Below are 14,027 nucleotides of genomic sequence, written 5' to 3' on the forward strand. Positions count from 1 at the left end.
GAGTATGTAAAGGGGAGCTGCAGGAAAGAAGGGTACAGACTCTTCAATGGGGTCTGTGGTGATAGAACAAAGAGAAATGGCCTCAAGCTTAAAGTGGGGAGATTCAGGTTACATATAAGGAAAAAATCTTTTACAGTGAGGGTGGTGAGGCTCTACAGCAGAGTTGTGGTGAATGCCCTGTCCCTGGAAACTTCCAAGGCAAGGCTGGATCAGGCTCTGGGCACCTGATCTATCTGTGGTGTCCCTGTTCAGGGAGTTGAACTAGATGGCCTTCAGAAGTCCTTTCCAATTGTAAGGATTCTATGGTTGTATGAACTCTAGAGCTGAAAGCCTTGAACCTATGACCTTCTATACACTGATGTAAAGCTGTCCTTGTTGATGTGATCCCCTTGAAAAACAGAGCAGAAAGGCACTCAAATGCATCATCTTTCCTCTTGGGGGCGGAGGAGGAAAGAAACACCAAACAACTATTAATCAACACAATTAACATGGGAGTATTCATCAGTGGAATAACTCAAGTTGTAAAGGTCTCTTCAGCATGAGCTGGTACCCAAGAAATCACTCTAAGCTGTAATTAAGAGCTAACAGAAGAGATCATAATCCTCGTCCTCTTTTGTCTACCTCACAACCCCACAATAATTGATTCGTATAACTACATACAATGGTCATCCTTTTGCTGCCATAAGTGGCTTTTTCCAGGTTTAGTGGAGTTGCAAAGTGCAGTATCCTTTGCCTGCTTATGCTGATGCTGTTTAATTGTAAGTGAAGTCATGTTACTTGCTGGCTGTGTCTTTTCATAAAGTCTACTACAGGGTACTACAGGGTACTTCATCAATGATGGTCCGCTCCTTTTGGTATCTGGGCCAAATTCCTCTGGGAGTAGTTATGACTGTCTTCCAATTTCGCATTTTAATGCGATGATTAACATATTTTTACTTCCTGACTTAGAACTATTAATCATCTTCATTGAACAGTGCAACTGTCCAAGTTCTGTGTAGTTGCACATTATCTGCCTGGGAGGCAGTTGCCTTATGAAGACAGCACAATGAAGCATGAAACTTCATAGGATGTTATTTGTCACGTACACTGAAGGTAGTGCTAGAGACTTAGTGTTACTGTTTAAATTAAAGCATAAAGACCTACCTGCCTTCTCACCCCTAGAGCAGTATTTCTGGGGTCTCTGCCATTTTCAGTCTGATTTTGAGCAAGGTCTCACCCTAAAGCATCAGGCTGGGCTTCTTGAGGCATCATGTCAGAAATTTAGCACTCTGAACTACTTGCCCATTCTTCCCCAGCAACATCTCTGCTTGCTTCAGTTCTTGCTCTCAGTGTCAGTCTGTGGCAGGAAGCTAATTGCTAAACATCACTTGATGGTGAAGTCAGCTGGGGGATGGTAACACCCCAATAAATGTCTTCATATTTTGAGATTGAGAGCTTCCAAAATTCTGACAGTGAGCAATCAGGGGAGTTGCTATCAGTAGTTGAGTTTTTTGTTTTTTGTTTTCAATTTAATCAATTTAAAGATCGATTATGTTAGAAATGGTAAAATATGGAATGGCAAAAGTATATAAATTTTGTACAGGACAGATACAATTTATTAATAACTGCATGGTGCTGCATATGTTGAGCCAGGTTGCTTTTGTAGCACTTTTTATAAGGAAGACAACTACTTGTTCCTTGTACACCGTAATCTGTACTCAACTTTCAAAACCAAAAAACATAGGAAGTGTGTTTGTCTTTCCAGATCTTGTTTAATTCACCAGCTAAAGGGAAGCACAATGCCTCTCAACGATGACCAGAACAGTGATTCAGATTCTTCTCGCCATTCTGAAAGTACAGCTTCTTCTAGTGACTCTGAATATTCAAGACAGAGCTTTAACAGCGATTCTTCAAGCAAACCCAGTTCCCCAGCTTGTAAGCCTATTTCAACCTTACCTGTGCTGTACATTGACACTTAAGGATAACCTGTCCTCTGTCTCTTTCATGTAGTGATCAAAGCCTGGGAGTCTGAATTTGTGTTTAAGGGTATTAAACGTAATGTGTGATATTGTCATGGCCATAGAGCAGCACATTTCTTTTTGTGTGGAGTATCACTGATAGCTGTGTCTGTGGAGGTGTCTCTGTTGGCTTCTTCCCTTTAGAAAATGCAAGGCAAGTGTGCCACTACTGGTATCCTAGTCTAGAGTTAATCTTGGTGTTGGTAGCAATCTCTCACTCAACCAAACTCACTTTGCCCTTTACGTGCAAAGAGTGGATTTGGGGCCACACTGTTTGAAATTAAATCTTTTACAGCATAAAATTAACTCAGTGTTACCTGAAGTTGCATGAGTTTTATCTGTGATTTTAATATTTATCTGGTAAGCACTAGAATTGAACACTCACTTGCACAAGGAAGATATTTCAGTACTGCGTCCAGGCCTGGGGCCCCCAGCACAAGAAAGATGCAGAGCTCTTGGAGTGGGTCCAGAGGAGGGCCACTAAGACGATCAGAGGGCTGGAGCACCTCTTCTATGAGGAAAGGTTGAGGGAACTGGGCTTCTTTAGCTTGGAGAAGAGAAGGCTCTAGGGAGACCTCATTGTGGCCTTCCAGTGCTTGAAGGGAGTACATGAACAGGAAGGGGAATGGCTGTTTATGAAGGTGGATAGTGATGGGACAAGGGGGAATGGTTTTAAACTGAGAAAGGGAAGGTTTAAGTTAGATATTAGGAGGAAGTTTTTCACTCCCAGGGTGGTGACGCACTGGAACAGGTTGCCCAAGGAGGCTGTGGATGCCCCATCCCTGCAGGCATTCAGGGCCAGGCTGGATGTGGCTCTGGGCAGCCTGGTCTGGTGGTTGGCAACCCTGCACACAGCAGGGGGGCTGAAACTCAATGATCATTGTGGTCCTTTTCAACCCAGACCTTTCTATGATATTTCCTGATTGAGTACTGATAAATAACACCTTAATTAAATGTGCTTAGTATTGGTGTCTGTAAGCATTCTCAAACCATGCATACCTGGTTAGTGTCCAAATAAGTGAAATCTTGCATTAAAACAGGCTTATTAGTGGAGCAATTGGCAATTAGCTCTAGACTCCTAAAGAGTAATAATGACAGAACAATAATCACAGATATTAAATGGGAGAACTTGGCATTTAAAAGCAGGGATCTTAGAAATACTCCTGCTTTCAAATAAACTTCAGACATGTTTACATTCTTAATTCCGATTTGTTTAAGAAAGGGACTAACTTATGATGCATTCGCTATGGTTCTTTAGTAGGGGGTTATTAAATGGGTAACGTTAGAAGCTTCTCTGCAGGCAAGAGAAGCATTATCGTGTGCTCCAGATTACAGTGCAAGTGTGATATCTGTTATTGCCTGTGCTTTTCTTCTGGTGAGTCCTATAGAACAACTGGCAGGAAGTCTGGGGACTATAAGGAAAGAAAACTATCCCCGTTAAGATGCAAAAATATAGAACTGCTTTTAAAAATGTGATGTTACCCACCCATCCACACACACACACACACACACACACACACACACACACACACACACACACACACACACACACACACACACACACACACACACACACACACACAAACCCGATAAGCTGGGAGTTTCCTGAGTTAGTGTTTTAAGAAGATATAAAGGTCTGGTAATCCTAGCTTCTTTCTTCCAAAGCACTAGAGTCCAATTAGCAAGAAGCAAAATTTCTTGCCTTGTTACTTGTGTGCAAGGCTGCTAATTTTTAATTTAATACTTTGAATTGCACTTACCTACCATAGTGCTTTGTCTTGATTTTGTTTGATCCAGCAGCAAGTCCTCCCAAGATGGTTACATTTGATGAACTGATGGCAGCTGCGAGAAATTTATCCAACTTGACATTAGCTCATGAAATTGCTGTAAATGCAAATTTCTGTATAAAACACGAAGACCACCCACAGAACAGGTAAGGGCATGAATTTTGCACAAAGCAAGATGGAGATTAAAAAGAGAGGCAGCATTAAAGTAGCATTAAAGCAAACAAACAACACTACATTTTTAAAGGCTACGGATGTTTCTAACGCAGCTCCAAGAGTCGCTTCAAAGCTGTCTTGCTCAGAGCAAGTATTGCCATCCAACTGGCTTGATACAAATAGAGCATCTTATGCTCTGTCTTATATGTCATGTGGAAGGTAAAAGGCTAATGTCACATGAATTAACATAGTGAAAATAACAAGTATAGGTTTGTTCTGTGTAGTTTAAGTCCTGTGGAGAAGGTGAAATAGTGAGCTTCTGTGTAGCTGCTTGTAGTAGCAATTTGGTCTCATGACAATATGGAAGATAAGGCTCATCGTTAATTTATCTCCAATACTACACCGAAGGAGGTGTAAAAGGATCTGGAGATCTAGAGGAAGTGAGAAATACTTTCCTCATTGTAGGTGATTAAAATGTTCTTGATTACAGATGACTTTTTAACTTAAAAACCTCATCTGTTGAGAAAATTAACATGACAGAAAATAAAATTTTTAGTTGCAGAAATCCCTTAAGTGATAATTATATGATGGATGCATTTTTTGAGAAAGCTTAGCACATAACACACAAGGTTAGGACTAACAGAATAAATTTGGTAAGGAAAAAGGAAAGGCAGTATCTCTATAACTGCGTTTGAATTACCTGCAGCACTTTCTAACACAGTGTTTTGGGAAAGACTTCTTGGTGTAGGTCATGCTTTAGGAGCTGATGGTCTACAGCACAAGGAAAGTATTTTTTCAGGTCATGTGGCAGCTGGCAATGCGTTGCATGTTTCCAGCTAGTCACTGGGTTAACCCTAAAATACTTCTGCCGAGAATGAAGGCTCTTTAGTGGTCTTTTTCTCTGTCTGTAATTGACTTCTTCCACAGCTTAGCAGGCACAGTGAAACAAATAGTACACAAGGCATTTTGGGATCACCTGGAATCGGAGCTGAATGAAGACCCTCCAGAATATGAACATGCTATCAAGCTCTTTGAGGAAATTAAGGAGGTAACTTTTTTTTCCCTTTCCAGTATTTTTGTCAGGTCTGAGTCTAGTAATTCACTGAAGGTTCTGTTAATTCATGGTGAAGCCAACGTTTTGAGTTCCTGCTTTTAAAATGAAGCCATGATTATACAGAATATTAATAATAAATTTATATTAATTGTGACTATGGCTGCATATCCAATCAGCTTTCAGTGCAGGATGGTTAGCTGCAAGTCAAAACTCTTCTCAAAGCTTAACATTTCCACTGGTTTCTGTCTGATTACACAGCCTTTTTCTTGCTACCTTAGATTGTGTCCAGTCTTAATCTGTCCTGTTACAGCTAAATACACTTGACACTAATACTAATCTTATTTTAACATGTTTACAAAGTGCTTTGTTTTTTATTGATAAGCTTTTCATGTTTTTTTTTCCCCCTACTTTAGATTCTTCTTTCCTTCCTGGCTCCAGGAGCAAACAGGATTCAAAATCAAATTTGTGAAGTTCTGGACACAGATCTTATAAGGCAGCAGGCAGAACACAATGCTGTTGATATTCATGGGCTAGCTAACTATATCATCAACACTATGGGAAAATTATGTGCTCCAATAAGAGACAACGATATAAAACAGTTAAAAGCAACTGAAAATATTGTAGAATTACTGAGGTTGGTATTTGGGTGGTTTTTACACAGGAAAAAAATATCTGTAGTCTCATAGAGCATCTGGGCAGAGAAAGATGGTGGGGAAGGTCTTAAATAGTGGCATTTTTTAATTGTTCTCATACTGTAAGAAAACTTGTGCAGCAGAAGCATTAAAGGCAAGAGGCAATTGCTGTAACATTCTGTGACTGGGATGTAATGTCCATCCTAATGCAGTGAGTAGAGTGCCTGAATTAAAACTACTGACCCTGAGTAGTTAAACACTGAACGCCAACAACACCACTTGAAATAATATGTTTCTGAGACTGCTGTTTCAGTCTTGCTCATTCTTTCAAAATTCAGAGGGCATATTCATTCTACCTTGAACTTTTGCTTCCTGCAAGTATTCAGACAAAAAAAAAAAAGTAACAGTTGGGACTGCTGCATTTAAATAACAAAGAAGGAGAGTCCTTCACCAAAATGGGAATTAAAGTGCTAATGAAGGCGTGCTTCACTTCTACTTATGAAAATCAATGGACTGTTCTAGCTTTCTTATTTTAAAATCTCTCTTCTTTCAGGCAAATTTTCCATGTCCTGGACCTGATGAAAATGGATGTAGCAAATTACACAATTCAAAGCCTTAGACCATACCTTCGGCGTAATTTGGTGGACTATGAAAGAACAAAATTCCAGGAAATTCTTGAAGAAACACCAAGTAGGTGTCCTTGAAGCTGTATTTCATTTAAATCTCTAATACATATATATTTAAGGATGCGTTAGAGAATCTCTCTCTAGTTAACTTAGAGGGAAAAACTCCAGTAAGTAAATGCTGATTTATTGTTAAGCATCTTTTGTCTATTGGGTGTTTTCTGACTAATTTGTATTTGTCTAATTGAGTAGTATGTGAAAAACAAACAGCCACTCTTAGTGTCTGGAGACAAAGAGGCCTGGTGTTATATATTGAAAGATGAGACTTATTTTCTACCCAGCAAGTCTGTTAGTCTGAAGTATATGTGGAAAACCAGTTAGTGTGCTTGAAAAGTCAGAGGGGCAGAAGTTCTGAAATTTTTTTTTTAATGCAAACTTTGAGAAAGGTTCTTTAGGTCACCTTGATCCACCAGTACGCATTTTGCTTAATCACAAGAATCACAAGGTTGGAAACGACCTATAAGATCATCCAGTCCAACCGTCTCCTCATCACCATTGCCACCACTAGTACTAAACCATATCACGCAGCACGTCATCCAGATGCGTCTTGAACACTGCCAGGGACGGTGACTCCACCACCTCCCTGGGCAGGCCATTCCAGTGCCTGACTACTCTCTGAGAGAAGAAGTTCTTCCTTATGTCCAACCTGAACCTCCTCTGATATAACTTGCGGCCATTGCCCCGTGTCCTGCTCGTTGCCTGGGAGAAGAGGCCAAATCCCTCTTCACCACAACCTCCCTTCAGGAGGTTGTACAGTGCAATGAGGTCTCCCCTGAGCCTCCTCTTCTCCAGACTAAACAATCCCAGCTCCCTCAGCCGCTCCTCATAAGGTTTGTGCTCCAGACCCTTCACCAGTTTTGTTGCCCTTCTCTGAACACGCTCCAGGATCTCAACATCTTTCCTGTAGTGAGGGGCCCAAAACTGAACACAGTACTCGAGGTGCGGCCTCACCAGAGCTGAGTACAGGTGGATGATCACCTCCCTGCTTCTGCTGGCCACACTATTTATGATGCAGGCCAGTATGCTGTTGGCCCTCTTGGCCACCTGAGCACACTGTCGGCTCATGTTCAGCCGAGCATCAACCAACACCCCCAGGTCCTTCTCTTCTTCACACTCATCCAGCCACTCATCCCCAAGCCTGTAACACTGCATGGGGTTGTTATGGCCAAAATGGAGGACCCGACACTTGGCCTTGTTGAACCTCATCCCATTCACCTCAGCCCAGCGGTTCAGCCTGTCTAAATCCCTCTGAAGGGCCTCCCTACCCTCAGGCGGATCAACACCACCTCCCAGCTTGGTATCATCTGCAAACTTGCTGAGGGTACACTCAATCCCCTCATCCAGGTCATCAATAAAGATATTAAATTAAAGATATTAATGTTGCAGAGCAGCCTTTAAGAGAACATTTTTAAAAGGAGAGGAAAAAAGTAAACTTGCTTCTTAAGTGTTGGCTTCTAAAATGGGAACCCTAAGCCGTTGATACAGCCGGCTGTGTTTATAAATGCAGCCTGTCAAGTAACTTAAAAGGGATTGATTTGCTGTTAATGCAGTTTCTCCTTTCACCTCTTCTTTCCAATCCTGTGACCCAACTACTTAGTGGCCTCCCTGAAAGAGGAAAAAGTGAATTGGGTCCTTGGAGTTTGAGGGTTTTTATCATTAATCTTGGCTGAAGTCCAACAGTTTCTTACTGGGTTTGTGCAAAGATGATCAGCTGAGATGGTCGTGAAAAAAGCAAGGGAAAGATTGGCTTCTCTGAGGGCACAGTGTCCACCACGTTTTCTCAGTATTCAGAAGTATATATTAACCTTGCTTACGTTATTCAGCTTTCTGCCTCAAGTTGCTGCTTTGATGGAAGTATATGATAAATCTGTGCTGATTTGCAATGCTTAGGTGCTCTGGATCTCACAACAGAATGGATAAAGGAATCCATAGAAGATGAATTGTCATCCATTTCCAATGAATCATCCTCATCCCCTGGTGCTGATCATAGTTCTAAATCAAGTATTAGTCCTACACTGGTGCTAAACAATGGCTACTTGAAACTACTACAGTGGGACTACCACAAAACAATTCCAGAGGTCAGTGTGTTCCGGTGTCTTCAGCTTTCTAGCTGTATGAAAATATTGATGCAGTATGATAATCACGCTATTAATGACAACGAGTGAAACATTTCTCTTGTGGTTCTTAATCTTCTGAGTAGTAAATTTGGAAATTTACTAGTTTTGTTTTCTGAACTGAGATGGGGCAAGTTCAATAACCAGAAAAGCTTGTTTTCTCTCTCCATATAGCTCACTAGTTCCACCCTAAGAGCAGTCATGCCTGTGGTCAAAAGCTGGACCTTGTACTGATGATGCTTGGCTTTCTTTATTTATATCTACATACATATACTTTTTTTGAGAGAGAGAGAGAGAGATCTGTCTGTAGTACCTTGTTTTCCCAAACAAATGGCAGAAACTGGAATTGGTGGGATTGGGTTGTGAATCTCTTACTCTATGACAGAGTCATTAAGAAATTAAAGCTCACTATAGTGGATATTCATAGTTTCTCTATGCATGTAAGCTATTGCTTCAAGAATCACTGGTATTTCCCTCCAACTCCTGATTACCAACTCTGCCACTTTAAATTAAGCCAGTGTGAAATTGTCTATCAGTCAAGGATAAAATTAGCAACTGCAGCAAGCATCTTAGCTGCTATTCTTAGTGGCTTGGCAGAGAATTCCTGGACTACATGGGGGTGCTCTTAGCGCTCCGAGTCAATAGAAGAAAAGGAAAATATCTTACCATTCTTCTACTGAGTCTGAATAAGAGCTCCACACAGGCATCTTCTGGTGAATCTAGACTGTTGAAGTATGAGATTACTATTGAGCAGTTGAATATTAATGCCCAGCTCATCAGTGGGGAGATTTGGTTATCGTGAGCTTTTAAACTTAAAACTGATTTTTAACGAACTACATTTAGCTGTAGTAATTACATTCTTGGTGTGATCTGCTGGCTTTTTGCCTGCAGCATTATAGGTGACTCACAGAACCTGCTCAGGTGGTTGAACTGCTGTTTGTTATGCACAGTTTGTCATGCGCTGTCCATCAACTGCAGATGATGGCATTTTTCCAAAGACAGCTGATTCCAGAAGACTGTTCTGTCTAATCCTAATTGCTGCTGTATTTTGGATCTCAGAAACATGCCACATCATGGCCTGAATTGTTGTCTGCAGATAACTGTCAGCAACAAAGAGAAATAAAATGCAGTTTCTTCGGTGCTCTGTTCACTGGAGGCCTTATCTTTCTTCCCTACCACAGTCTGACTTTGGTACTCGTGCATAATGCCATTTTGTGCAGTGCTGCATGTTCAAAATGTTTTAACTGCTGTCTTGTCTGACTTTGCATATTTGTTGGTTAAAAGCGTTCATGTTTCATGATTAAATCCTATTTGTCCTCCTCCCTGCTTTTCTCCCTCTGTATCCCTAAACTGGTGTTATTGTTTTGTTTCTAGACTCTAATAACAGATGAAGTTCGTCTTCAGGAGTTGAGAGAAAAGCTGAATCAATTAAAAATCATAGCTTGTGTTTGTCTCATAACAAACAATATGGTGGGTGCAGCGATTGCAAATGTGCCTGATTTTGCCAACCTACTGAAAAGAATCTCTGTTCCCCTTCTTGAAGGCATGAGCAAGAAGTAAGGCCTCGTTTATCCCTCTTCATACTTACTTTTTAACAGGGAATACCAAGCAGGTCTAAAAACTCAGGGGAAAACAGTTTAAATGTTAGAGCCACCATTTGTTGATTGTGAATGGCAAAAGGAGGCGTTTGGATGGTGCGCTTAAGTGGTACTGCACTTTAACTTCTGGTTAGTCCTGAAGTCAGGCAGGCAGTTGGGCTTTGGTGTTTGTAGATCCCTTTGAAGTGAACTGTTCCAATACTAGGAGGGCTGCAGCAGTATATTCCCCAAGTCATTTTTGCCAGTTGATTCAAATTTACTTTAGGAAGCCGAAGTTATACGGCCTCTGATGTTGCTACAGCTTGTGCTACAAGCAAGTATGATGTGATCTCAGAGTGTCTCAAAAAAACAAAAAAAAAAAAAACAAAAAAAACCCAACAAAAAAAAAAACCCAACAACTTCCATTTTACTTTTTCCTTGTGAAATGCTGTGAATTGAGCCCCAAGGAATGCATAAGCTCCAGGTCAGTGTGAGTCTGTCATTGCTGCATGCTAAAAATGACTTTTTTTTCCAATTGACATCCTTATCTTACAGATGCTGACTTGTCTTATATCTGTAGAAGTGCAGAAATCTGCTGATAATGTTTTTATATTGTACCATTGCAGAGAGCAGGTTGAAAATGAAGGGGAAAAGAGATAGTAAATTCACTTTAAACTGGTGCAGAAACTGTAAATCTTGTTAATGCTTTTGTTTTTTTTTTTTAATCTTCCAGAACTTTTGATTTGAAAGAAGCTCTAAATGCTATTGGTGTTCAGATTTGCATCAAAGTGAATGAGTCTCTCACTGCAAGAGATCTTCCCACTCTTAATGCAGAAATGCAGAATAATTTAATGGGTCAAATCACAAGTATTGTTGAGGAGAATAACCCCGTCAGTTCCTTGATTGGTTAGTAAGAAAATACATCATTGTCTTACTGTATGTGTCCATATAGAAGCTCTTAGATAAATTTTAAAACTTACTTCCAGCAAGCTTAATTAGCTGTTTTAAAAGCACTTTCTTAGTGCAGTAAAATACTGGATTAGCTAAGAGTAAAGAAATATTGCTTACCTGGAGTCTGTGCTCTGGGTATGCTGCAAGGTGTGGTTTGGTGTAGTGAGGAAAAATTCTAAACGTGTCCTTAAAGGCCAAGAGATAGCAGAGCTTTGAAGGATACTCAATCTCTCCTCTGTCATTTTTGGGTTTAAACCCAGAGGGTTTTTGATTAGTATCTACTACCTTTTAGTGAAAGTACTTTATTGCAACAGGGTAATGCTCTGTCTGCCTCTCAGGAGCCAGCTGCAAAAGGCTTCTCATATTGCTTCCTTCTGAAAGATGAGGCTTAGGAAAGTGTAGTTACCTCTATTATTGAATTTCTTGTACTGATGTACAGAGCACTTGGGAAGTGAGTGTGTGTTCATCTTGGATTTACATTGTTCTGAGCATACTTGATATTATGTTTCAGATAAACGGATCCAGTTGTTCATGAAAAGCTTGCTTGCTCTTCCAAGTTTTCGGAAATGTATGCCTGCACTGCCAGGAGGCCTTTCTGTGATTCAACCAGAGATGGAACTTGTTGGATCTCAATTTGCAAGCATTGTAGAATTTAATAAACAAGTGTATGGACCATTCTATGCGAACATACTTAAAAAACTACTTTTTCCTGAGGCAGCAATAGGGAAAGCAGGAATAGAAGCACCCAGTAACTGAAAAAAAACCCACCAAACTATTTCTGTACCCCTTTCTTTTACCTTTTATCTTTTTTTAATATAGAGATTGTGTTCTGGCTCCCCCACTAAGAACTCCAGTGACTATTAACGAGAGCAATCTCGTAAATTGTAAATGGATAATTTCTGAAATCCACTGGAAGAAAATTAATTTCTATTACATATATATTTTATTGAACTAAGTCTGCTCAATGGATTGTGGCACTTGTATTTCACTTTTTGAGATGAGCAATTATTTGTATTTGTGGTGGGTAGAAGGTGGTGAAGTACTTACTGTTTTGCCACCATTAAAGCATAATATTTTAAAAAAATATATATTTACATATATTTACATATGCTATTTTGAGATGACAGAATAATTGTAGATAAAATGCATTATGCTTACATTGTATTTTTTAGAGCAGCGTCTAATTAAAAAAAAAAAATCATGATTCTGAAAAGACTTTGAAGTATAAAAAGAAATGTAGCATAACTGCTTTTGTAACCAAATCCAGGTTTATAGTAGGCCAACTTCTGGTGCTCCTGTGAATACTGGAACTAAACCTAGCCCCTGTTACGTTCAGGAATGCCAGTATTGCAAGTTGTTCTGGTACGGAAGTTGCAGAAGCGTTCATTATTTAAAATAAGAATAATTCAGTGGTTGTCAACTGGACAAGATAGAGAGATGAAACACTTCAGAAACATGATGCCAGGCATGGGGTGGGGTGGGAATGCAAATATCTGTATGATACCCATCTAGTGAATATCATACAGATCCCAAGTCTAACCTCTAATATATAAGCTTATATTGATCTTAATGGGTATTAAGTATTTTTGAGGTTGGGCTTTCTGACCTTTATTCTTGAAAGCACTTGACTTTGGGAGAGATCTTACAGAGTACAACAGAGAGCATTCACCTTCTATAATCTGTTGAATAAGGGTCTAGAATGTTCAAAATGTATTTTGGGTACTCTAGTGTCAGAAAGCAGACAACCAGATCCCTTGCAATTCTTGAAAATGTGATCATGTTCACTCTCAGTAGGTGTCAGAGAGAAGTACGTCTTCATTTTAGATTTATATTGTTCTGAATTTGCTTTTCTCAAAATCCCTGCAGATTCAGCCCCAATACTTGGTTCCCATTTAATACAGCCAGAATCTTACATACAGAAATAGAATAGGCTTGGAACTGAGAGATACGGAAGTAAACTTCTATAAGTTTACATGTTTTATTTTGCATATTTCAGATTACTGGGAATAGATACTCTGCAATACTTGATATACATGTGTTCTTATCTATGGAAATGAATCATAATTTACTTGAAAATGATCCTTTAGTATATTATCATACAATGGTCCTTTTAAAGTGTCAGGTATATATAAATTCCATGTGGTACAAGTTAAATAGCTTGTTTTTAATATTTTATACTACGATATATTCTTATTGATGTGAAAAGTTGCCCATAAAAGCTTAATGTGCCACACGTATTATATATATTACTATGTCTATCATAACAAAACTGGGCATTATTAGCACTGTGGTTTTGTAGTCCATTTTTACAGAATTGTGTACTCTTTTTAATAAGGGAAATGACTTCTTGTCAGCTGTTCCTCAGTGTCTGAGGACTTTGGCCACATGTACATGGTATGAAAATCATTTTTTGAAAGGCCTTTTAGAAAACAAATGGCTGTACTGCACTTCTGTTCTATCCTTTGTTTTAAAAAAATAAAAAAGGTGTAAAAACTGAATATGTATTCTAAAGGGAACTTCTGTGGAAGCCTGAGAAAGGAACTCTTAGAATACAGTAACAGTGTCAGGAGGTAAAATGGATTGATTCAAACAGATAGAGAACTTCGACATGCAATTCAAAGTCAGCCAGAGAAGAATGCATTTCAAAAGCACTTACGGGAAATGAATTCTCTGTGATTTGCTACACCCTTGGAAATACATACGTCAAGTTTCAGCCAAAAGATGGTTTTTTTAATGGGTATTGGAAGAACATTTATAATGTAACTATGAACTTTAATACAAGATATACATTCAGCTGTTCAAAGGAAAAAAAAAAAATTTGGTGATTTGAAAAGGGCGTTTTATAGCATGGCCTATGTTTCAAGTGCTTGTTTAATGTATCTTAATTTTTATTTGATGTTTCAACCATCGGGATTGCATCTGTTTAATGTCATGTTACTGCATGCTGTTGACGCTACCCTGGCTGAAAAGCACTTGCCTCTGCTCTGAAACTGTCCTTGTGAAACAAGATGCCATTCTGTTACAGCTTCTTTTATTGAAATATGAATTTTTGAAGTTTTGTATGCATTCAGTTGTTTGT

General features: G+C 39.4%; 1 protein-coding gene across 2 annotated transcripts; it reads left to right on the plus strand.

The window, feature by feature from the left end:
* Positions 1-1,778: 1,778 nt before the first annotated feature.
* On the plus strand, positions 1,779-11,704 carry TCP11L2 (t-complex 11 like 2; the record flags this gene model as incomplete). 2 transcript variants are annotated; one of them, XM_079542703.1, is made up of 9 exons in its annotated part: positions 1,779-1,914; positions 3,795-3,930; positions 4,865-4,985; positions 5,405-5,625; positions 6,177-6,313; positions 8,197-8,384; positions 9,795-9,976; positions 10,731-10,903; positions 11,460-11,704. In XM_079542703.1, 9 exons carry the CDS (start codon positions 1,779-1,781, stop codon positions 11,702-11,704), a joined length of 1,539 nt encoding a protein of 512 aa, XP_079398829.1. The 2 variants fall into 2 exon arrangements, with proteins under 2 accessions (XP_079398829.1, XP_079398830.1); XM_079542704.1 differs by having other exon boundaries at positions 3,798-3,930.
* Between the last annotated feature and the right edge of the window lie 2,323 nt (positions 11,705-14,027).

This window comes from Tetrao urogallus (assembly GCF_951394365.1).
Source record: "Tetrao urogallus genome assembly, chromosome: 1".
NCBI lineage: Eukaryota > Metazoa > Chordata > Aves > Galliformes > Phasianidae > Tetrao > Tetrao urogallus.